Genomic DNA, 26,475 nt, shown 5'->3' on the forward strand with positions numbered 1-26,475 from the left:
TATATATATATATATATATATCAAGAAAAGGCATTATATAAAAAGAAAACACCAAAGGGATAACACATATCAACTTGAGAAAAGAAAAAGAAAATTTTTTTAATTTGATAGAATTTATAGAACATACGTGTGCCTTTTTGCTCTTGGGCCCACTAAAATCCTTCTTTGACCTAATAGTTTGAGTCACGATGATTTTTGAAGAGACTGTTTCTAATGAATTCCCATAAAACCGTTGGAAAACATGATACTTTTGCACAGATCTAAGAACACGAGGGTCTCTAGATTTTTCTGAAAAAGAAAAGACTTAAAATGTGACTTTATTGTAGTTTTTCAATAGCATTCTCATCAGTTCTTCATATTATCCCACATCCAGTAGTTTAAATTAGTGGAAAAGTAATTTAATCTTATTATCTTTCTTAAAGAGAGAATGTAAAATCAAGTTATCTATAGATAATAATTCCTTTTCTTATTTAAAAGATGGAAGTTACAAAACACACTTTCATGGTCTACCTCCTAAATTAGGTATCAGGGTGCAACAAAAAAATGATGGATTCCAGGCATTACCTATGTCCTGTGCCCTGTGAATTAGTTTAAGAAGAAGGTAGAGGCAGAGTGAAGAAGACAACCATCTAAGATATTCTGACTTCCTGTATCACTGGACAGAAAAAATCCTTACTCCGGACCATAGCCACAGGGCCAGAGCCCAGAGCATGGCAGCTAAAATGGTAAAATCTAATAAAATAAGACGCCCCCAAAGTCAAGATATGCCTTACTCTCTTATCTCCATAAAAACTGTAATACTCACAGTAATGAAATAACTAAGCTGATTAATTTTTCTATGTCTGTAACTATACACATCACACCAAACCACTCTGAAGCATGTTAATGGTTCATCTAAAGTATCCCCCGACACCTTGGTCATTATTTACATACCCAGGCTAATAAGTACTTCACAGGAGCATACTTGCTATGCCTACTCCTAGGTTATTCTCAGAGTAAGTTTTGTCAACTCTAAGGGGGCTGGGGGTAAGCATAGGGATACAGAAAGTTGAGATGAAGACAAGATCCCAAATTCAGTCTCTGTTGATCCACTGTTAGTGGTTTCATGGGCCTCCTTTTGTAGTTTCAACCACCCTGAGCATGCAGGCAGATAGCATGCTGGTGCGTGTTACATGCAGCCAATCGGGTGTTATGAAACAGTTAAAATTGCTTGAAAGACTATGGTCTCAATATATTTGACTCCAAGGCATACATACATTGCTTAAACTACAAACCATCTTTCCTTGAAACAACTTCTAGCACTTCCTCCTAAAACACATACATATCTACATACGTACGACTGTCAATAAAGAAAAAGAGAATTTTTCATTACCATCTTTCCCAATGCACATCTAAATATCTTGTAGACTATTTTCATTCAAAAAAATTTAATTTGTGTCTCATGATATGATAATTTTCCACTATAAAATGAAAGGCAGAGAGTAAAGTAGATTTAAATTTATTTCACTAGTCACAGAGCTCACCATCAAACTGACACCTGGACCTGTCATAATCATCACTCAGGGGTTTATGAGAATGCCAGTGCACAAGTTCATCAAATTCCTTTTGTTTAACCAGTGAAGTAACAATAGGATCATCACTGTGAGACAAAAAAAAAGGCATATTTTAAATTGCACACTTCCAAATATAACACAGCACACATTTTATTTTATAATGTTTTTGAAAATCATAATTCCCCTTCCTCTTCCTGCAATAGGATGTGGGTGGTAGAATCCAAAGAGCAGTTTATTAGAGGTTTAATAAATCAAATCTACTCCATGTCTCTAACAGTCCCATCAATATCAACTAATAGGCATTCATTAATTCATTAATTTAAAATATGCAGCTGTAATGATTTATTCTAAGATTAAAAACTATACAGATTTTTACATAGTAATGGCCAAAAGGCATTGAAAATTTTGATTTTAAATTCATTTTTAGGCCGGGTGCAGTGGCTCTCGCTTGTAATCCCAGCACCTTGGGAGGGGCCCCGAGGCGGGCGGATCACGAGGTCAGGAGATCGAGACCATGGTGAAACCCCGTCTCTACTAAAAATACAAAAAATTAGCCAGGTGTGGTGGCGGGCGCCTGTAGTCCCAGCTACTCGGAGAGGCTGAGGCAGGAGAATGGCGTGAACCCGGGAGGCGGAGCTTGCAGTGAGCCGAGATTGCACCACTGCACTCCAGCCTGGGCAACAGAGCAAGCTCTGTCTCAAAAAAAAAAAAAAAATTCATTTTTAATTCATCCATTTTCATTTAAAGTTTATCTCATTTTTCTTTTTAAGAACTAAGTATTAAATTTGTAAGTATATTAACCCACAAAATGCATCGTGAACATTTAACTACTCTTTAAGGTAATAAAAATGTTATGCCACACATAACTTTACAACCAACAAAACAGAATAAAATTTTGATTTTAAATTCATACTACATGTAATGTACTCTAATCATCTGCATTTCAAATAATCCTTGTTGAGTAACTCATGTATTCCATACAAGTATTTATTGAGGCACAGTTTTTGGCCTTATACCTCTTTAGAAAAGGCAAATCTTTCAAAATATCTCCAGCAAATTTATCAACCACAAAAGATGACACTGGAATAAAACCCAAATTGGGCACCATTTCATTGGAGCTGTCTGTAAACAAACAAAAAAAATGTAAAACTTTCAGACAGGAATATTACATATCATTTTCTAAAACTTCGTATTAAAAATATTTTACATTAATCTTATTTACATGTATCAAGTTCAGCCCTTCTCATAAAGCTATTTCCCACAGTAAAACACTTTGGAACACAGTAGAGTATAAAGAATTAGACAGCATTTTGGCATATATGTGGATATGCATGGGGGATGGGTGGGTGGATATGCATGGGGGATGGGTGGGTGAATGGATGCATGGATGGGTGGATGGATGGATGCATGGATGGGTGGATGGATGGATGGGTAAGTAGACAGATGATAGATGGATAAATCAGATAGGTAGGTGGATGGGAAGAAGGAAGGAAGGAAGGAAGGAAGGAAGGAAGGAAGGAAGGAAGGAAGGAAGGAAGGAAGGGAGGGAGGGGAGGGAGAGAGGGAAAGGAAAGAATGAAAGAAAGAGAGAGAAAGAAAGGAGGGAGTGAGGGAAGGAAGGAGGGAGGGAGGAAGGAAGGAAGGAAAGAAAAAAGAAAGAAAGAAAAAGAAAGGAAAGAAAGAGAAAGAGAAAGAAAGAAAGAAAGAAAGAAAGAAAGAAAGAAAGAAAGAAAGAAAAGAAAGAAAAGAAAGAAAGAAAGAAAGAAAGAAAGAAAGAAAGAAAGAAAGAAAGAAAGAAAGAAAGAAAGGAAGGAAGAAAAGAAAAGAAGAAAGCAAGCAAGCACACAGGGAGGGAGGGAGGGAGGGAGGGAGGGAGGGAGGGAGGAAGGAAGGAAGGAAGGAAGATAAAGAAAAATACCTATGCCTTTTATTTTCAAATGTGAATTCGTTTTATTATTCCTTATTATAAGACAAAGAGTTTGACGATGGAAGCCTCAGAGATTATATATCTATATACATATACAAACACATATACAAAGACTTTCATGAAAATGAAATAAAAAAGAAGTAGGGAAAAATACAGACGGTAATGAAATTATTTGATGTGATTACAGTATTCTCGGGTCCCCCTTGATTTTCCACACACACACACACACACACACACACACTCACACACACGAGATAGATAGATAGATAGATACATAGATAGATAGATATTACATATCATGTATATTATGATAATAGACAAATGAATGGCTTTTTCTTCTATTGAATGTCTGGTTCATGATTCCAGGTAAACCACCATTGCTCTGCCTGGGATCCTCCTGGTGCTCCCTGTGCCTGTGTTTGTCGGGATCCTTTCTTATTTAAGCCCCTGCAACTTGCTGCCTAAAAGAGGTGGAGAGCCCATGTGGCCTTCCCTAAATTTTTCAGCCCCAGGATGTTTTGAGCTTAGCTATAATGATATAAAAAGATGTTTGGTGTCTCTTATTCAGCATCTCAAGTGCTTTACACAAGGAGATTTTTCTGTGGACCTGTAAGTGCCATATTGCTGGAAATGGAAGTCATATATATCTGGCTGTGTTTTTTAATTGAAACGATATTAATTACAAGCAAAATGTAAATCTTCATAATTATAGTCACAGCATACCACTCCAAGGATATAAGAATAAAGGTAATTTATTTTTATTATTAAAATTCAAGTGCCAGAAAATTATTTATACTTGCAGCACTGAATTAGTGGTGTTTCCTAAACATTTTCAGAGGAATAATGCTTTCATTTCAGATTAATTTAGAAATTTATTACCTTTGACTGGTGATGGTTTCTTTTCAAGAAAACAAAATTTTGTTGTTCTCAGAGGAAATGGCTGTCCAACCTCAAAGTCTCGGACCAACTTTGATACGGTATTCCAGAGATATTCATAATCTTTCATAATGGTATCTCCGAAACTCAAATGTAGGCCTGCGTAACAATTAAAAACACTAAATACTAGAAGCCATCCACTCCCACACAAAGAATCATTAGTCACATTTTGAGTAAATTGATGGAATTCTGAAATACTTTCCAGAGTGAAATTTTTAGTGAGTTCCACACTGGACATAAATGAAAATGGTCACTAGTGTTGACTACAAGATACAGATTATAAAGTTTATCTTGTTTTTCTTTTTAAGAACTAAGTATTAAATTTGTAAGTATATTAACCCACAAAATGCATTGTGAACATTTAACTACTCTTTAAGGTAATAAAAATGTTATGCCACACATAACTTTACAACCAACAAAACAGAATAAAAACTTAAGTTTTTGAGAGATGAGAAAATTGGTAAAGGATTGTTAAGTTTATATGCAGCTAATTCATTACAGTGATTACAACATGAAGGAACCACATCACAGGTCAAAGCTTCAATGATGTTCAATCAGTTAGAGTTCTGTCCAAATATGTTTTTGTTTTGTTTGGTTTGGTTTTACTATTAGGAAATATCAGAAATCTTACCCTAAGAAAAGATTTTAAAGAAAGAAAAACAAATTACATATAAAAATATGTAACTTAGCCTTATCTTTTGGAGAAAAATTAAATTTCCTAAATATCTCAATAGTACTGAAATAATTAATTAAATTTTATGAAGAAATATTAGGCATGCATTTAAATGAAAAGTTCAACTTTTGAAATTAACTGAAAATGCTGGACACACAAATATATATGTTCTCCTGAAATACTTTTAATGCAATATAAAGTGAAAAACATATTTTAAAATATAGCATTCCCTCTGATTGCAACTAAAATATTACATACATATGTGAACAAAGATGAAAATAATTGCTGTATGTTGGAAGTACAGAAAAATTATTTTGTAGTTTTAAATTCCTTATAAAGTTTATCTGTGGATGGAAGTATAATAGTTATAATATACTGAGATGGTACCTTTTACATTTTCATTTTCATAGTAAAAAGCAATATTCTTCAACAAAAGCTCATCACTTAAGTCAGCAAGGTGAATTAAATTCAGATTCCAAAGTTCAAAAGTATGTATATTTCTTAAGATGAAATATTCACACCATTTTTTCTGAAAATTGAAAATAAAACCAAGTTATTGGCAATATTCCTATTAGCAATAAATTATAGGGTTCATATGCTTCTGAACTGAAAGGCAGTGGGCAGGGTCGTTCCAGTTCTTGTTAATGTAAGCCCATGCAGGCTGGGTAACGGTGAATGCTTTATACCTTAAGGAATTAAAGCATAAAATAAAATAAAAACTGATCCCAAAATGCATTCCGTATAGTTCTTTATCCTGAATCAAGGAAATCTGCATTTGACTCTCAAAATAGTATTTTTCTCACACTGTTACCCACAGATAGAATCCCAAAGCTACAGAAATATTTCCGCTTTGAAATGTGCTTCTATTCTTTATTTAGATTTTCATATGTTCAGATTTAACTTTCAGGTCAAAGGAGCATTTTTAAAAATGTGTTTGAGTGTTCAGGGACCTAGAAGATGCTGAATCCTTCAAACTCTTAAGATTCCCATCCACCTACCTGGTTGGTCTCCGTGCTTCAAGATTCAGAGTAAACCTCATGGAACGATCCCTTCTATGATTTGCTTAGTTGCTTTCTCAAGAGGCCTCAAAAAATGTCAAAAATTTCTTTTATTGTGAAAATATGAGGGGCTACCTGAAATTATACCTCAAGCTACAGTGTTACCAAAAATCAGGCATGGAGTATGGGAAAGGCAGGAAGGATGGCTGACTATGGGCTGATCAGCTGTTACTCCATAGCGCAAATATTTGGAAGCTGGACAGAGTGAAGTCAGATCTCAGCTTGACCATTCGTTAGCTGTGATCATGGACCACACAGCTGAGTCCAAGTTTTTCCTTTGCAAAATGAGGACATAAGAGGATCGTTGTTATGTCTAATTAAAGACTATTATTTTCTATTAGCTAAAAGTACAACCTAGACCTTAATCTCTTAATTGTGATCAACAGTGAGCTCCGTTTCATTAAAACCAATGTATTTTCAGTCCTCAACCTATTACAATCCTCTATAGCAGCTCATACTATTAACCACATCCACCTTTTGAACTGCCCAGTTCCTTTGACCTTCAGGACAACCCATTCTTCTTGATTTTATTCCCATTTATCTAAGTAGTTCCTTCTCAGTGTCTTTTGCCACTGTCTCAACCCATATTAAGTGTTTAATATTGGAATATTTGAACTCCCTGTCCTCAGCTCTCTTACCATATCTCTCTTCCAAAATAGCTTCATCTCTTAGCATAGCATCAATTAACATCCATAGGGTAACGATTCCTAAACTTCTATCTCCAGCCCATTCCACCCTTCTAAGTCCAAACCATTATTTTAAATTGTTTACTAGATATCTGCATGTGGACATTGCACTGGCACTTTAAACTTGACTCGATATTTCCAAAAAAGAAATTCATGATCCTTCCCCACTAACATACCCTTCATACAATGGCAGCATCCCCACAAATGCTCAAGCCAAGGGTCTAGGAATTATTTGACTCCTTCCTTTCCCTCGTTCCCCACACTTAATCACTAAACTTGTCATTATTCACCTTAAATAACTTTTAAAATTGCCCACTGTTATTCATCCCTACTTACCTCTTGCTGGTCCCTGACACCATCAACACTTACATGACTGAGGTAATAGCCACCTAATTTCCCCAAATCCCCCCTGTTTTGCCTCTACAATGCACTCTCTGCATTGCACGCCAGGGAAAGTTTCTGCAAATGCAAGTGCCACGCATCCATTTGAAACCTTCCAGTGGATCCTCATTGTGCTTCTATCAAGTTACATCTCCATTCTCTCAACAGGGCCTACAGAATCCTATGTGACTTGTCTCTTACCCGCCTCTTTAGCTTCATCACTTTCCCATATTTTTCCTACCCCTGCTATGATAGATTATCTCAGTTCCTTGGTTATGCCATCCTCAGGATAATCACACATGCTGCTTCATGCCCTAGAATCCAGTTTCATCCTCTCTCCATCCTGCTAACTCCTTCTCTTCCTCCAGGACTTGGGTCACTTCATTTCTCTTCATTTCTTTCTTTCTTTTTTTTTTTTTTGAGACCGAGTCTTGCTCTGTCACCCAGGCTGAAGTGCAGTGGCACAATCTCAGCTCATTGCAAGCTCCGCCTCCCAGGTTCATGCCATTCTCCTGCCTCAGCCTCCCGAGTAGCTGGGACTACAGGTGCCCACCAACACACCTGGCTACTTTTTTTTTTTTTTTTTTTGTATATTTTTAGTAGAGACGAGGTTTCACCGTGTTAGCTAGGATAGTCTCAATCTCCTGACCTCGTGATCCACCTGCCTCTGCCTCCCAAAGTGCTGGGATTACAGGTGTGAGCCACCGTGGCTGGCCTCTCTTCATTTCTTAAGAAAAACCATCGTTTTCAGACTACGTTGGATCTTTTTATTATCAGGTTATAAAGCATTCTATGATTCCATCTTCATAATTACTTTCAAAATTTAATATCTGTCTTCTCTGGAAAATGTAGATCTATGAAGGGGTTGGAGTGGGAAAGGTAAATATGTTTTTATCTTTCTCACTCTATCCCAGTGATTAGCACAATGCACTAAATGTTTGTGGACTGGCTTCCTAGTTAATTGGTCATAAAATACTTTCCTTGAATATTTTCACTATATGTATCATGATCCTTAAAAAAAGTTCATGCCAATTGATCCTTTAATCCCATTTCTAGCTCTCAAGCCAAAATAATCCCAAATGAAAGGAAAAGGCTTATACACAAAGAGGATAACAACATCTATAATACAACCATCAAAGTCTTCTTAATATTCCATAATAGAGAAATGGGTAAGTAAACCATGGTACTAAAAGATAACTAGTAGCCATTAAAAATGATACTAATATTGTGACAGAAAATAGAAAGACATGAAAAAATATATGTATACATAGAGTTCCAATATAAGAAACAATAAAACATCAGAAAAATCTATGCATTTAAAATAAAAAGAATAAACCAAAATGTTAACAGTTATCCATATTGATTAAAATGGTAGGCCTCCGGGGAAGTTTTTCTTCTGTTTTTGCTTCTATTTCTCTAAAGTATCCAAATTGTCTCTAAATATTCTCTATAACAGTTGAAAATAATAAACTACGAAATTGATTTCTTCAGTTCCTCTTAAGAGCAGACCACAGTGATCACCAACCATCAACTATAGTGATAACACAAAAACCTGACCTTGGCAGAGATTTAACAAAGGAAAAATAAAGAGGCTTTTTCCTTAGGTTAGATATATATCATGCTATTTGTTAGTTCTCCTAAACATAGATGCTGAAATTGGAAAGTGGTTGATGTAGCCCATTAAACTTTTATAGCCCCCAAGGGGCTAATAGTAGTCCCACATAAGAGAATTTTGAAAGGTATTGTAGTTTCTATCAAACATTCGAAACACAAAAATAGTAAACTAATAAAGAGTACATTTACCATTTGTAATAAAGGCTTCATGTCCTCAGCCCAATGAGAAGTGATGACTCTAGCACAAGCTCTTTGAGAAAGAGGCAGATGGAGTAGAAAAACCACAGTGAGACAATGCAGTTTACACAAATCTTCCATCTCCTGCAGGGTTAAGCAATTACTGTTCACCTGAATAAAATAAAGAAGGCATAAGCCAGAGAACAGCAGGGTGTGACATTGTATAATAAGCATGTAGGACCACAAAAGCTGGCAGCTACCTTTGCTGTTCAGGAATCATGAATTATTTTATTCCTTTCTTTTTTTTTTTTTTTTTTTTTTTGAGACAGAGTTTTGCTCTTTCACCCAGGCTGGAGTGAAGTGGCCCAATCTCAGTTCACGGCAACCTCCAACCCCAGGTTCAAGCGATTCTCCTGCCTCAGCCTCCCGAGTAGCTGGGATTATAGGTACCTGCCACCATGCCCGGCTAATTTTTGTATTTTTAGTAGAGGCGCGGTTTCACCATGGCCAGGCTGGTCTCGAACTCCTGACCTCAGGTAACCCACCTGCCTCGGCCTCCCAAAGTGCTAGGATTACTGGTGTGAGACACTGTGCCCAACTGAATTATTACATTTTTCATTCTACACTTTTTAAGACTTCTTTATAAAATAAACTCTACCACATTTATACAGACGTGAGGTAAGTGGAATGGGAAGCTGCCGGCTTAATCACAGTTAAAATAAAACATTTTTCAGGATTTTTAGTTAAGCTAAACTCTACATGAGCTGATCAAGCAACTAATGAAGTCGTAATTTCCTAGGACTCTATGCTGATAGAGCCACACATTAAATGCTCTCTTCCATCCAAGGCATCATATTTTTAAATAATATTGAAAATTACCAGGGCGAGGACACCAGGATGGTAATATATCTGAAAAACCTGTCCTGTGCGAACACAGGTAAAGAAGTGGACATATCTGATATCATCGGACAAGAACGTCATAGCTATGTTCAAACATTTGCAGGGCTATCAACAAAGCAAGTGTAAGATTTCATCAGGGCACCTCCAGAAGGCCAAATACAAATAGAGTCTAATCATTAGAAATTCCAGAGAGGCAGATTTGACTTAGTATCATTTTTGTGAGAATGATTTAAAATACTATGTCTAGTTACGAAGAAATGTTTCACTAAAAATATATTCAATCTGATAACTGGAAAAACAATTGTAAGGATACTAAGTAAAAGATAATGAGCCCTGAACATTTCTGAAATGTTCAGAAACTTCATTTCTCTTTAATGGAAATCTTTAGCCAAGAATCCCCCAGTAGGTAGACTGTATACAGAATAGTATGTATACACATGCGTTTGAGTGTGTGTGTGTGTGTGTGTGTGTGTGTAAACATGCACACCCATAAGCACATATACATAGAGACAACTGTATATTGGGGGAAGGAATCCAGACTGGCCAACAGATTCTTAATGGACCCTATTGGCAATAAAGAAGGTTAAAAACTTTAGTATCTCTCCAGCTAGGATGATGCCAAGACGCTACAGAAGGAATGCTCTTTCAAAAGACAGTTTGGTATTGTGGAACTTGCACAAGATGGACCTGAGCTCAGTCCACATTGCTATTTAGTACCTCTGGTTTGAAAAATGTTACCTGGACTATTTGAACTTCAGTGTTCTCATAGGTGAAATGGGAATACTATGCCTTTCTCACAATGCTGTTGTGAGGATTTAATGGCACAATGCATACAAAAAGCCCAAAACATAGTAGCATATTAGGCCTCCACCAAGTGCTAATATCCTGTCTTGTTTCATCTTCCTTTGGATGATTTAGACTAAATATACACTAAGTGAAACATCCACATAGTAAAACATTAAATAATTTAATGGCACAATAAGGGTTTCCTGATAGACATAAATTTCAGTTTTATTTTTTGAAGTTTATATAAATAAGAGAAAAACATTAAGTACCAAACAGAGGAAATGAAAGATACAAATCAACAAAATTTCAAAAGTGGAGAGAAACAGTATTTCTCAGTAAAGTTATAACAACCACACCTGTTGGATCTTAGTTGCCTGACCAGAGGAGGGCTCTCTGTTTCCTAAAAAGCGATGGTACATTCTCAAAGATAATGAGCATGAAGTAACACAAAAGACACGCCGAATGTCAGATCCCTCTGGCCAGATTTGTGTAAGCAGAGATACAGTTTCGTGTGCCTGTCAAAGAAAAAAATTGTAACATGTCATGCTATTTAGAAAAAATTTTTATTTGTAAGTGATCTTACTAGTGGGTACTACTAGGCTTAATACATGTGTGACAAAATAATCTGTACAACAAACCTCCATGACACAAGTTTACCTCCATAAAAATCCTATACATGTATCCCTGAACTTAAAGTTAAAAAAATGAAATGATAAAATTTTTCTGAGATGAAAGGAAACCTGTATACATAGAATAAAAGAGCTCACTGTCTAACAAGAGAAACAATGAAATTAGATCCTCATACCATATACAAAAAGCAACTCAAAATGGATTAAAGACGTAAATGTAAGACTCGAAACTGTAAAACTACTAGAAGAAAACATAGGAGGAAAGCTCTACAGCATTGGTCTGGGCAGTGTATATTGGATACGGCCACAAAAGCACAGGCAACAAAAGCAAAAATAGCCAAATGGGATGGCATCGAAGTAAACATCTTCTGCAAAGGAAATGAAACACAGTCAGTCCACTGATTTTGCAAACTATACATTGATTGATTGATCGATTGATTTACAGACAAGGTCTTACTCTGTCACCCAGACTGGAGTGCAGTGGCTCAATCTCAGCTCACTGCAATCTCTGCCTCCCAGGCTCAAGCGATTCTCCTGCCTCAGCCTCCCAAGTAGCTAGGATTACAGGCACGTGCCACTGCTGCCTGGCTAATTTTTGTATTTTTAGTAGAGACAGGGTTTCACCATGTTGGCCAGGCTGGTCTCAAACTCCTCACCTCAAATGATCCACCCACCTAGGCCTCCCAAAGTGCTGGGATTACAGGTATGAGCCACTGCGCCTGGCCAAACCATACATTTAATAAGGAGTTAAGATCTAAAGTATAGAAACAACTCAAACTCAATAGTAAGAAAACAAATAATCCAATTTAAAAATAGACAAAGGACCTGGACAGACATTATTACAAACACACAAACAAACAAAAAACCCAACGGCCAACAGGTACATGAAAGATATGCTCAGTGTTACTAATTATACCAATTATTAGGCAAATGCAAATTAAAACCACAATGAGGTATCACCTCACATCTGTCAGAAGGGCTTTTATCAAAAAGATGAAACATAACAGGTGTCAGAGAGGAAGCAGAGAAAAGAGAACTCTAACACATTCTTGGTAGGAATGTAAATCAGTACAGCCATTATGGAAAATGGTATGAAGCTTCCTCAAAAAACTAAAATTAGAACTACCATATGACCCAGTAATCCCATGTCTGGGTATGTATCCAAAGGAACTGAAATTAATATGGTTAAAGCAAACTAAATATGGCTTGAGAAGGACTTCGTACTTCCATATTTGAATCCTTGTGGATGAATTGCAACGTAACTTAATAGGTAGACAAGACTGAAAACCTAGTTTAGGAGTATGTTCCTGTAACAGTCGCTGTCTTGGCCAATCCCAGCATCCTTACTTCAACCACTCATACATTGCTGAGCATTCAAACTGTGTTCAAATAAGGCAAATGCAGAGTTGTAACCAATCCAGCTATTGTGTACCTCACTTTCGATTCCTGTACGTCACTTTACATTTTTTGTCTATAAGCTTGCTCAGACCATGAGGCACCCCTGGAGTCTCTCTGAATCTGCTGTGATTCTGGAGGCTGCCTGATATGTGAATCGTTCATTGCTCAATTAAACTCTTTTAAATTTAATTCGGCTGAAGTTTTTCTTTTAACAGTATGTTGAAGGGATATCTGCACTCCCATGTTCATTGACACATTGTTCACAATAATCAAGACGTGGATCAACCTAAGTGTTTATTAACAGATGAACGGACAGTGAAAATGAGGTATATATACACAATGGAATACTATTGAGTATTTAAAACGGGGGGATAACCTGTCATTTTAAACAACATGAATGAATCTGGAGGATATTATGCTAGGTGAAATAAGCCAAGACAAAGAGACAAATATCAAAGGATCTCACTTATATGCAGAATCTAAGGAAGTTGAACTCATAGAAATAGAGAAGAGAAACTCTTCTCTTCAGAGGGTGAGGGGAGAAATGGAGACTTGCTGATCCAAGGGTACAAACTTTCAGATAAAAAAGAGGAATGGGTTTTGAGATCTATCATACAGCAGGATGACTACAACCAATAATAATGTCATATATTTCAAAATAAATGCATAAATTTCAAATGTCTCACAATAAAAAATGATAGGTAAGCAAGGTGATGGATATGTTAATTAGCTCCATGTAACATGTCACATTGTATACATATATCAAAACAAAACATTGTACTTCATAAATATATAGTTATGATGTGTCAAAGATAATTTTTTTAATTTAAAATTTTTAAAAAGAATAGAAACTATTTAAAAGACACGAACTACTTAAGGGGACAATTTTCTGAAAACAGCTTTGGGAAAGAAAAGGAAGCTTTAAAAAAGGAAGAAGTATTCTTTGGCAATTAAGTGGCAAAAGGGTAAAAGAAGACAAAGAAGAATTCGAGGGCTCTGCAAGTCAGAAGAAAAGCAGATAATCTGAAGACCCAAAACCATTCACCCACTACCGAAACAAATAAATGAACAAACTAACAAAAACCCCACTAACATTCCTGGACTCTGACAAGCTGGCAGAAAAAGATAACATTAAATTAAATTATATTAAATTAAATTAATTGGATTGGATTAAACTGAATTAAAGTATCTTGTAACAAACCTCAATATCATTAAAATGAAAGGAAAGTACATAGAGGGCTATTGCAAAAAAATAATAGCAGGAAAAAAATTCACACAAATTGTGTGAAAAATCTCATCATTACCTCCAAAAGTAATAATAATATCAGCAATTATAAAGCAGAAGAAATCTCCAAGTCTACATTCTAAATATGGATATACTCAAACAAGCATTCAATCATACAAAAAATGATCTTTTTTTTTTGAGACGGAGTCTCACTCTGTCACCAGGCTGCAGTACAGTGGCGTGATCTGGGCCCACCGGAACCTCCACCTCCTGGGTTCAGGGATCTCAGCTCACTGCAACCTCCATCTCCAGGTTCAAGCGATTCTCCTGCCTCAGCCTCCCGAGTAGCTGGGACTACAGGCGTGCACCACCATGCCCGGCTAATTCTTGTATTTTTAGTAGAGATGGGGTTTCACCATGATGGTGAAAATGGTCTCGATCTCTTGATCTTGTGATCCACCTACCTCGGCCTCCCAAAGTGCTGGGATTACAGGCATAAGCCACCGTGCCCAGACAAAAAATGATCTTTATTCAGCAACTGATAAACCGAAAACAGAGTTAGAAAGAAAGAAAAGAAAGAAAGAAAGAAAGAAAGAAAGAAAGAAAGAAAGAAAGAAAGAGACAATAAATAATTAATTCAGCAAAATAATCATAGAAAAATGCAAATTTATCCAGAAATAAAGAATAAGTTACAAGATGCCCAAAGGAGAATAATCTCAATAAAATTTAGTGAAGAAAGGTAAGAAAACAACTAAATGACATAAAATAAAAACCAAAAAAGGTCAGAAAAATAAAAGTGGAAATGAAAGACAAAAAAATATTTATATCATCGCACATCTTATCAACAACAAAATTATGCCAGGCACGGTGGTTCATGCCTATAATCCCAGCACTTTGGGAGCCTGGGGCCAGGAGTTTGAGACCAGCCTGGGCAACATAATAAAAACTCATTTCTAATAAAAATACAAAAATTAGCCAGGTGTGGTGCCACAGGCCTGTAGTTCCAGCTACTACGAAGGCTGAGGTGGAAGAATCACCTGAATCAGGGAGGCAGGGAGGTTGCTGAGATCGTGTCACTGCACTCTAGCTTGGGCAAGAGAGCAAGACTGTCTCAATAAAAAAAAAAAAAATAGTAATAATGATAATTTAATAATAATAAAGTTAATATTTTAAAAATAATAATATAAGAAAACCCACTATACACAATAAATGAGTGCTAGAGGATACTGAGAAAAATTAAAACCTCAGAAACCAGATAGTGAAAGGTAAAATAAGGAAACAGAGGATTGAGATTATTCTTTTTATAAAAATGGTGCGGCACAAAGGTAATTACCATAACATGTAAAACAGCCCAAAGTTTAAAATTATTTAAATAAAATAACAAAGAATACACATCTCATAATTAAAGAAACTTAACACACCAGAATACAAAGGCCTATAACATATTATAGAATCAAGACCAAACATATCAATCATAACAGTAAATGTGAGACTTACCTATAAAAGAAAAAATAATTTGAACTTGGACCATATTCCATATACAAGACACACAACTAAACAAAGTGATTCAGAAAGACTAAAAATAAAGGAATGGACATAATTCTATCAGGTAAATGGAAACTAAAAGAGAGCAGAGGTTAGTATCTTTACATTGCGCTAAGTAGAATTCAAACTCAAAAGCATTACATGTGAAAAAGAAAAGCAGTCTTTTATTCTAAAAGCCATAATCTATAATGAAAAGATAATCCTTATGAAAAATCATCCAACATATAGCATGGCAACCAACTTTGTGAAACAAAAATGACAAAAGATAAAAGAAACTCTATAGAGAAACTCACCTATAATAACAAATTTTAATATGCAAAAGAGAGAGCTGGACAAAAAGTAAGGGATAAAAGACTTAAACCATCATAATCAACAGAGTAGACCTTATGAATCAAACTACATTGTGGTGATAGGGAATCTTCATTTGTCTTAAATGTCCCCAGCACTTCCATAAAAATTAATTATATGTTAACATCTTCATAATACAATAAAGGTAGTGGGAAAAAAAAAGAAATTTAAAAAATCACAAACGTAGCCGGGCGCGGTGGCTCATGCCTGTAATCCCAGCACTTTGGGAGGCCAAGGAGGACAGATCACAAGGTCAAGAGATCGAGACCATCCTGGCCAACTTGGTGAAACCCCATCTCTACTAAAAATACAAAAATTAGCTGGGTGTGGTGGCACGAGCCTGTAGTCCCAGCTACTTGGGAGGCTGAGGCAGGAGAATTGCTTGAACCCGGGAGGCGGAGGTTGCAGTGAACCGAGATCGTGCCACTGCACTCTGGCCTGGTGACAGAGTGAGACTCTGTCTCAAAAAAAAAAAAATCACAAACGGGCTTTAATCTGGAACTTAAAAACATTTCTATTCAGTCAATCTTGGGTGAAAGGAATATAAACTGAAATTAAAGAATTTATTTTTTTAAATGACAAAAACAATTTACAGCATAATCTATGAGATATATTTAAGGCAGTGATTCAGAGGAAAGTTTATTTCACTAAGTATGTTTAACAATAAAAATAAATGAAGTTTTTAAGTAAGTTCACAACCCCCCCAAAAAATCTAAAAAGAAACAACCGATAAACAAAAAAAGTAAAAGATGAAAGCACAAAATAAATTTAAAAAATCAATAGATCTCATTAATACATCAAAATTCTTGGTTTTAAATAACTTAAAAACAGACAAACCACTAGCTAACTTGATCATGAAAAAAACAAGAGAACTCACAAATATACAAAACAAAAATTAAACGGCAAAGTAATTATTGAAACAGAAGATAAATTAAATCACAAAAGCCTACTTCACAAAGTTCTATGCAAATTGACTTGAAAACTTAAGTGAAATAGATAATTTTCACAGAATAATAAATTATTAAATTTGACCCCATTAGAGTTAACAAGCCCAAAGAAGTCAATTGCCATGGAAGAAATACAGAAAACTAAGAAAAATATCTCACAAAAAAGCACCAGGACCATATGGCTTCACAGGGATTTCTGTCAAATCTTCAAACACTAGATAATCCCAATGATCTATACATTATTTCAGAATATTGAAAAAGAAGAGAAGACATTCTAATCTTTTTTATGAAGAAAATATCACACTGACATCTAACCAGATAAGGGCAATTCAAAGAAACAAAATTACAGAAATATCATTCATGCATACTGATGCAAAAATTCTAAACAAAATATTAGTAAACAGAATCCAACACCATATTAAGAAGTAACACACCCTGACTAAGTTGGATTTATTCCAGTAATACAGAGTTGCTTCAGTACTGGGAAAATCATTAATACCCTATACAATACTAATAAAACTGAGGAGGAAAAATCATATAATTATATCCATACTTTTAATAAACATTCATGCATTTATGATAAAAACACTCAAGAAAATAGAAGCTATGGTGGGGCGCGGTGGCTCACGCCTGTAATCCCAACACTTTGGGAGGCCGAGGTGGGTGGATCACAAGATCAGTAGTTCAAGACCAGCCTAGCCAACAAGGTGAAACCCCATCTCTACTAAAAATACAAAAATTAGCCGGGCATGGTGGTGGGCACCTGTAGTTCCAGTTACTTGGGAGGCTGAGGCAGGAGAATTGCTTGAACCTGGGAGGTGGATGTTACAATGAGTCGAGATCATGCCACTGCACTCCAGCCTGGGGGACGAACCGAGACTGTCTCAAAAAAAAAAAAAAAAAAAAAAATAGAAGCTACCATCTATGTGTTTAACACCAGAATGTGTGTGTGTGTGTGTGTGTAGTGGTAATGTTTCCTATACCTTTCACATACCTTTCAAAATGAACACAATTAAAAACAACCAGGAAATAGGTGGGAGGGACCCAAGATGAAATACAAACATTAACCAATGAATCTAACTGCATTACATAATAAAGGATAACACAACCACACCAAAGGAGGTGGGTGAGAAAGTCACTAACCTGAATAACTTTGGAAACAGTATATTAGCATATTCCATGGCTACAGTTAAAAAAGAACTGCACATATATCTTATAATCTCATTGACTTTTTCTCACAGGTATGGTTAGCAATTACAAAATTAATATACAGAGGGAAATAATAGACACGGGGGCTCCAAAACGGGGTGAGTCAGAGGGGAGTAATGGTTGAAAAGTTACCTGCTGAGTACAGCATTGGGTGATGGGTACACTAGAAAACCAAACTTCAACATTATGCAATATATTCATGTAACAAACCTGCACATGTATTCCCTGAATCTATAAAAATCAAAATAAATAAAATAAAGTAACTTTCTGTGTGTATTAGAATTGAACAAATAAGTGAATATATTGTAGATAACGAAAACTGGATTTCTCATGATTGAAGAGAGAAATTAAAAATAAAGAAAGGGGAGGGGTAAAATAAACCATCATGGATTTGAATCCTAGTTCCATTTGCCGAAAAGCCCTAGTAGCAATGACACCCCAGTGGCAGTTCACCAACAAAGTTTTCAGATCTGAACTTCTAAATGCCTTCTTCCTTGGCGAAGTAGTTAATTTCAGGGGTGGGGCAGGGAAAATACAAGATGAGACTGGACCATCTTGTGATTTCAGAAAGTTAGAAAGTACAGAAAGATGAGGGCTTGTAAAAGAACACAGGCGCCAACCTAAAGGGGCTTCTAATGTTCAAACCTGGAACATTTTGAGCTCCAAAATAATTATAATGTTGGATTTTAACCAGTAATATAAAATAAATATATTAATCCATACTGACATAAATAAACAAATAAATGGCAGCACTAGGACAGCTGTCCCTTACAGTGGAATTCCAAGGAAAGAGTGAAATAAAAAATCACCATTAGGCTAAAACATCAATAATCATTGTTGCAGACAAGATCCACTGTGGGCATTAAAGTGAATCAACTAAAGTTTGAGAAGAAACAGGATCTGCATAGTCACAAAGCATGTCTTCAAGATTTATTAACTACAAAGGGAAGATAGTAACTTCACAGTAGAGAAAACTGTCAGGCACCAACTTCACCAATGCTCACACGTACTGTTAGGGTGCACTGAGGACCCAAGATTAATTCAGTGACATTCTGGCCAAAGATGTATAACCTCATTACTGATTTGTAGTCTTCAAAAATGTCAAGGTCATGAAAGACAAGAAAAGACTGAGAAACTGTGACAGACTGGAGGACACTCAAAAGTGTGACTGACAACTGAATGGATGTGGTATCCTGGACTGGATCCTGAAATAGCAAAAAGATGTCAGTGGAAAAGTCAGTGGAATTGGAATAAGGTCTAAAGTTTAGTTAATAGGATTGACGCAATGTTAATTTCCTGGTTTTCATAAATGTCCCGTGGTTATTTAAGATGTTAACATTAGGAGAAGCTGGATGAGAAGTATATGAGAACTCTGTATGATTTTTGCAACTTTTCTATAACTAAACACTTAGTCCAAATACAAAGCTTTTTAAAATGTTTTGTTACCTCTTCCATAATATTATTCCATTTTAAACTTCCAAAAAGAGGTGCTAATGCTGAAAGTTTAGATCTTTCCAACTGGTTAAGCAGGGTTATATAAGCATCTTTAATGTTCTGTTTATTCTGTAAAATAAAGAAAAATCAGAAAAATTGTTATAAATAAAATATGTAATTATTTTCCAACTATAGAAAATTACATATTTTAGATAAAATTATGTTACAATATATTTCTTAGGAAAAAAATATGCCAATGTAATTGTAAGTTTTAAACCCCATCGAACATCACTATTGTGTCTTTGAAAGTTAATTTTTGCCTAGGAATACAGTGTATTTTGTTTTTTAACAGCTTCGTAAAAGTATAATTAACATAACATAAAATTCCTCATTTTGTTACAATTAAATGGCTGTTAGTAAATTTATCAACTTTGGAACAAATATCACAATCTAATTTTAGAACACTTCCAGCACCCTCCAAAACACCGTCATCCCCATTTAATGTCATATATTTTAACAAATTTCTTTATTTTATTTTATTTTATTATTATACTTTAGGTTTTAGGGTACATGTGCACAATGTGCAGGTTTGTTACATATGTATCCATGTGCCGTGTTGGTGTGCTGCACCCATTAACTCGTCATTTAGCATTAGGTATATCTCCTAATGCTGTCCCTCCCCCCTCCCCCCAACCCACAACAGTCCCCGGAGTGTGATGTTCCCCTTCCTGTGTCCATGAGTTCTCATTGTTCAATTCCCACCTATGAGTGAGAACATGTGGTGTTTGGTTTTTTGTCCTTGTGATAGTTCACTGAGAATGATGGTTTCCAGTTTCATCCATGTCCCTACAAAGGACATGAACTCATCATTTTTTATGGCTGCATAGTATTCCATGGCGTATATGTGCCACATTTTCTTAATCCAGTCTATCGTTGTTGGACATTTGGGTTGGTTCCAAGTCTCTGCTATTGTGAATAGTGCTGCAATAAACATATGTGTGCATGTGTCTTTATAGCAGCATGATTTATAGTCGTTTGGGTATATGCCCAGTAATGGGATGGCTGGGTCAAATAGTATTTCTAGTTCTAGACCCCTGAGGAATCGCCACACTGACTTCCACAATGGTTGAACTAGTTTACACTCCCACCAACAGTGTAAAAGTGTTCCTATTTCTCCACATCCTCTCCAGCACCTGTTGTTTCCTGACTTTTTAATGATGGCCATTCTAACTGGTGTGAGATGGTATCTCATTGTGGTTTTGATTTGCATTTCTCTAATGGCCAGTGATGATGAGCATTTTTGCATGTGTTTTTTGGCTGCATAAATGTCTTCTTTTGAGAAGTGTCTGCTCATGTCCTTTGCCCACTTTTTGATGGGGTTGTTTGTTTGTTTCTTGTAAATTTGTTTGAGTTCATTGTAGATTCTGGATACTAGCCCTTTGTCAGATGAGTAGGTTGCAAAAATTTTCTCCCATTCTGTAGGTTGCCTGTTCACTCTGATGGTAGTTTCTTTTGCTGTGCAGAAGCTCTTTAGTTTAATTAGATCCCATTTGTCTATTTTGGCTTTTGTTGCCATTGCTTTTGGTGTTTTAGTTATGAAGTCCTTGCCCATGCCTATGTCCTGAATGGTATTGCCTAGGTTTTCTTCTAGGGTTTTTATGGTTTTAGGTCTAACATATTGATGCTTCCAACCCATGAGCATGGAATGTTCTTCCATTTGTTTGTATCCTCTTTTATTTCACTGAGCAGTGGTTTGTAGTTCTCCTTGAAGAGGTCCTTCACATCCCTTGTAAGTTGGCTTCCTAGGTATTTTATTCTCTTTGAAGCAATTGTGAATGGGAGTTCACTCATGATTTGGCTCTCTGTTTGTCTGTTATTGGTGTACAAGAATGCTTGTGATTTTTGTACATTGATTTTGTATCCTGGGACTTTGCTGAAGTTGCTAATCAGCTTAAGGAGATTTTGGGCTGAGACAATGGGGTTTTCTAGATATACAATCATGTCATCTGCAAACAGGGACAATTTGACTTCTTCTTTTCCTAATTGAATACCCTTTATTTCCTTCTCCTGCCTGATTGCCCTGGCCAGAATTTCCAGCACTATGTTGAATAGGAGTGGTGAGAGAGGGCATCCCTGTCTTGTGCCAGTTTTCAAAGGGAATGCTTCAGTTTTTGCCCATTCAGTATGATATTGGCTGTGGGTTTGTCATAGATAGCTCTTATTATTTTGAGATACGTCCCATCAATACCTAATTTATTGAGAGTTTTTAGCATGAAGGGTTGTTGAATTTTGTCAAAGGCCTTTTCTGCATCTATTGAGATAATCATGTGGTTTTTGTCTTTGGTTCTGTTTATATGCTGGATTACATTTATTGATTTGCGTATGTTGAACCAGCCTTGCATCCCAGGGATGAAGCCCACTTGATCATGGTGGATAAGCTTTTTGATGTGCTGCTGGATTCAGTTTGCCAGTATTTTATTGAGGATTTTTGCATCAATGTTCATCAAGGATATTGGTCTGAAATTCTCTTTTTTGCTTATGTCTCTGCCAGCCTTTGGTATCAGGACGATGCTGGCCTCATAAAATGTGTTAGGGAGGATTCCCTCTTTTTCTATCGATTGGAATAGTTTCAGAAGGAATGGTACCAGTTCCTCCTTGTACCTCTGGTAGAATTTGGCTGTGAATCCATCAGGTCCTGGACTCTTTTTGGTTGGTAAGCTATTGATTATTGCCACAATTTCAGAGCCTGTTATTGGTCTATTCAGAGATTCAATTTCTTCCTGGTTTAGTCTTGGGAGGGTGTATTTGTTGAGGAATTTATCCATTTCTTCTAGATTTTCTAGTTTATTTGCGTAGAGGTGTTTGTAGTATTCTCTGATGGTAGATTGTATTTCTGTGGGATCGGTGGTGATATCCCCTTTATCATTTTTTAATTGCATCTATTTGATTCTTCTGTCTTTTCTTCTTTATTAGTCTTGCTAGTGGTCTATCAATTTTGTTGATCTTTTCAAAAAACCATCTCCTGGATTCAGTAATTTTTTGAAGGGCTTTTTGTGTCTCTATTTCCATCAGTTCTGCTCTGATTTTAGTTATTTCTAGCCTTCTGCTAGCTTTTGAATGTGTTTGCTCTTGCTTTTCTAGTTCTTTGAATTGTGATGTTAGGGTGTCAGTTGTGGAGCTTTCCTACTTTCTCTTGTGGGCATTTAGTGCTATAATTTTCCCTCTACACACTGCTTTGAATGTGTCCCAGGGATTCTGCTGTGTTGTGTCTTTGTTCTCGTTGGTTTCAAAGAACATCTTTATTTCTGCCTTCATTTCATTATGTACTCAGTAGTCATTCAGGAGCAAGTTGTTCAGTTTCCATGTAGTTGAGCAGTTTTGAGTGAGTTTCTTAATCCTGAGTTCTAGTTTGATTGCACTGTGGTCTGAGAGACAGTTTGTTATAATTTCTGTTCTTTTACATTTGCTGAGGAGAGCTTTACTTCCAACTATGTGGTCAATTTTGGAATAGGTGTGGTGTGGTGCTGAAAAAAATGTATATTCTGTTGATTTGGGGTGGAGAGTTCTGTAGATGTCTATTAGACCAATTCAACAAGAAGAGCTAACTATCCTAAATATATATGCACCCAACACAGGAGCACCCAGATTCATAAAGCAAGTCCTGAGTGACCTACAAAGGGACTTAAACTCCCACACAATCATAATGGGAGATTTTAACACCCCACTGTCAACATTAGACAGATCAACGAGACAGAAAGTTAACACGGATATCCAGGAATTGAACTCAGCTCTGCACAAAGTGGACCTAACAAATTTCAAACATACACATGAATAAAAGATAGCATAACCCCCTTTCAGGTACCTATCACCCAGCAGCAGCCATTTTCAATATGCATTGTATTTTTAATCATATTTCACATAATCCTCAAATTGACTAATAACATAACTTCTTTAAGGTGAATATTCAACAAATTAGGAAATAGATTATTTTAACAAAAATAAAATCCTTCATTAAAAAAATTATTCAGCCGGGCGTGGTGGCTCACACCTGTAATCCTAGCACTTTGGGAGGCCGAGGCGGGCAGATCACGAGGTCAGGAGATCGAGACCATTCTGGCTAACATGGTGAAACCCCATCTCTACTAAAAATGCAAAAAATTAGCCAGCCGTAGTGGCAGGTGCCTGTAGTCCCAGCTACTCAGGAGGCTGAGGCAGGAGAATGGCATGAACCTGGGAGGCGGAGCTTGCAGTGAGCTGAGATCGCACCACTGCACTCCAGGCTGGGCGACAGAGCGAGACTCACTCTTTCAAAAAAAAAAAAAAAAGTATTCTTAAGGAAAGATTAGACAGGATATGTGTAGGTACTCTTAAAACTCAGAATTAGAAATTGCTCTAACAGAGTAAAATGAGATAATTAATAACAGTACTTCCTCTCAATATAAAAATGCATCCTAGGGCTATTCCTGCTCAGAGTAGGCAACCAGAATTGAAAATAGTTTAATAATAGTCACGAGCCACATAACAATGTTTCCTTCAGCCACAGACCACTTATATGTTGGTGATCCCATAAGACTATGAAGGAGCTGAAAAATTTCTACTGTCTAGTGATGTCATAACACCACAGTGCAATGCACTACTCAAGTGTTCAGAGGCTGGTGTAAACACACTTACTGTGCTGCCAGGCATATAAAAGTACAGCATAGGCTGGGTGTGGTGGCTCACGACTGTAATCCCAGCACTTTGGGAGACCAAGGCAGGCGGCTCATGAGGTCAGGACCAGCCTGGCCAACATAGTGAAACCTCGTTTCTACTAAAAATACAAAAATTGGCCCAGCATGGTGGTGTATGCCTGTAGTCTCAGCTACTTGGGAGGCTGAGGCAGGAGAATCGCTTGAACCTGGGAGGCAGAGGTTGTGGTGAGCCGAGATCGCGCCACGGCACTCCAGCGTGGGCAACAGAGTGAGGCTCTGTCTCCAAAAAAACAACAACAAAAGTACAGCATATACAATTATGTACAGTATATAATACTTGATCATGATAAAAATGACTGCCACTGACTTATGATTTACTGTACTATACTTTATTATTATTTTAGAGTATGCTCTTTTCACTTATATTTTAAAAACAGCTGCCAAACAGCCTGAGGAGGCCCTTAAGGAGGTATTCCAGAAGAAGGCATTGTTATCATAGAAGATGACAGCTCCATGTGTGTTATTGCTCCTGAAGACTTTCCAGTGGGACAAGATCTGGAGGTGGAAGACAGTTGATGTTGATGATCCTGACCCTGTGTAGGCCTAGGCTAATGTGTGTGTTTGCATCTTTTTTTCTTTAAAGAAAAAAGCTCAAAAAGTAAAAAGTATATATTTTAATAGAAAAAAAGCTGAGAGAATAATGATATAACAAAAGAAAGGCCAGGCACAGTGGTTCACACTTGTAATCTCAGCATTTTGGGAGGCTGAGGCAGTGAGACTGGTTGAGCCCCAGAGCTTGAGACCAGCCTGGGCAACATGGCAAAACCTTGTCTCTACAAAAAATACAAAAATTAGCTAGGCATGGTGGTGTGCACCTGTAATCCCAGCCACTTGACAGGCTGAGGCAGCAGGATCACTGGAGCCCAAGACGTGGAAGCTGCAGTGAGCTGTGATCACATCACTGCACTCCAGCCTGAGTGACAGAGTGAGACTCTGTCTCAAGAAAAATAAAGAAGGAAAATATTTTTGTACAGTTGTATAATGTGTTTGTACAGCTGTCAAAAAATTTTTGAAAATTAAAATTCACAAAATAAAAAATTACAGTAAGCTAATGTTAACGTATTAAAGAAAAGAGTATTTTTTAAATAAATTTAATGTAGCCAAAGTGAATACTGTATATATTAATAAAATCTACAGTGGTGTACAGTAATGTCCTAAGCCTTCACATTCACTCACCACTCACTCTGACTCACCCAGGGCAACTTCTGGTCCTGCAAGCTCCATTCATGGTAAGTACCCTATACAAGTGCATCATTTTTAATCTTTTATACCATTTTTGAATGTACCTTTTCTATGTTTAGATATGCTTAGATACACAAATAATTATCATTGTGTTACAATTACCTAGAGTATTCAATACAGTAACAGGTAGGTTTAGCCTAGGAACAGTAGGCTATATCAGATAGCCTAAGGGTGTCACAGGCTATACCATCTAGGTTTGTGTCTGTACGCTAATGATGTTTACACAACAGTGAAATCGTCTAATGATGCATTTCTTGGAATGTATCCATGTGATGCATGACTGTACTAACTAATGCAATATAAACTATCTTATTTTATGGCAACCATGTGAATATTTCCAAATACATGAGGAGTATGACACAATTCTCAAACAGTGACAAATGTTTTGTCTCAAAAATTATTTTGATGAATAAAAGAATGGCCTTCATATTCACAATTCACCATCAGTAGTGAAAAATAAGCAGAAACTGGATATATTTATAATTTTATAAATAAATTTAGTAATTTATAAATAACTATTATTTAATGTACTAATTTTATTAATTTACTATATGGTACTGTATTGTTTTATTTATAATTATGTAAATAAATTTGTTATAATTATTTCTATTATATATTATATTATTATAGCTATCATTTATTATTTTATACATAAATATAGTAATTTATAAATATGTATGCGTATTTACTCCCAAAATTTCAATACAATAATTGTCAAATATACTAATGTATCAAAATAATAACATCATGGAATTCGAACTCTAGGAACTTTGAAAATTCTCCTATTGATTACTTAATAATAAGAAATAAGCCTACTTCAGTTATTTTCCTTCTTTATTGACCTTCTCCATTGTTTTCTTATTAAAGGCTACCATATTAATAGCATTTTGTCAATATGTCTCAGCAACAGGGGCATAATTTTTGCCAAATTCCATGCATTTCTGGCCTTCAATACCTTGAGGTCAATATATTATGCAGTGGTTAAGGACATAGGGGCTTGAGTCAGACTGTGTCTTTTCAAATCCATGTTCTACTATTCATTTGGTGTGTTTGGTG

At 36.2% G+C, this 26,475-nt stretch overlaps 1 protein-coding gene across 12 annotated transcripts in view; it reads right to left on the reverse strand.

Annotated features, from left to right (window-relative positions):
* DDX60 (DExD/H-box helicase 60) overlaps window positions 1-26,475 on the reverse strand; it is a 200,900-nt gene that overhangs the window by 162,457 nt on the left and 11,968 nt on the right. For all 12 annotated transcript variants that reach the window (XM_063638363.1, XM_063638369.1, XM_063638362.1 and 9 more), the window contains 8 exons: window positions 19,439-19,555; window positions 11,048-11,206; window positions 9,018-9,176; window positions 5,477-5,618; window positions 4,360-4,515; window positions 2,570-2,675; window positions 1,524-1,639; window positions 128-288 (listed from right to left, as the gene is read on the reverse strand). In XM_063638363.1, coding sequence (XP_063494433.1) covers window positions 128-288; window positions 1,524-1,639; window positions 2,570-2,675; window positions 4,360-4,515; window positions 5,477-5,618; window positions 9,018-9,176; window positions 11,048-11,206; window positions 19,439-19,555 — 1,116 coding nt within the window. The remainder of the gene's footprint in view (window positions 1-127; window positions 289-1,523; window positions 1,640-2,569; window positions 2,676-4,359; window positions 4,516-5,476; window positions 5,619-9,017; window positions 9,177-11,047; window positions 11,207-19,438; window positions 19,556-26,475) is intronic.

The sequence above is a fragment of the Symphalangus syndactylus genome, chromosome 4 (assembly GCF_028878055.3).
Source record: "Symphalangus syndactylus isolate Jambi chromosome 4, NHGRI_mSymSyn1-v2.1_pri, whole genome shotgun sequence".
Taxonomy (NCBI): Eukaryota; Metazoa; Chordata; class Mammalia; order Primates; family Hylobatidae; genus Symphalangus; species Symphalangus syndactylus.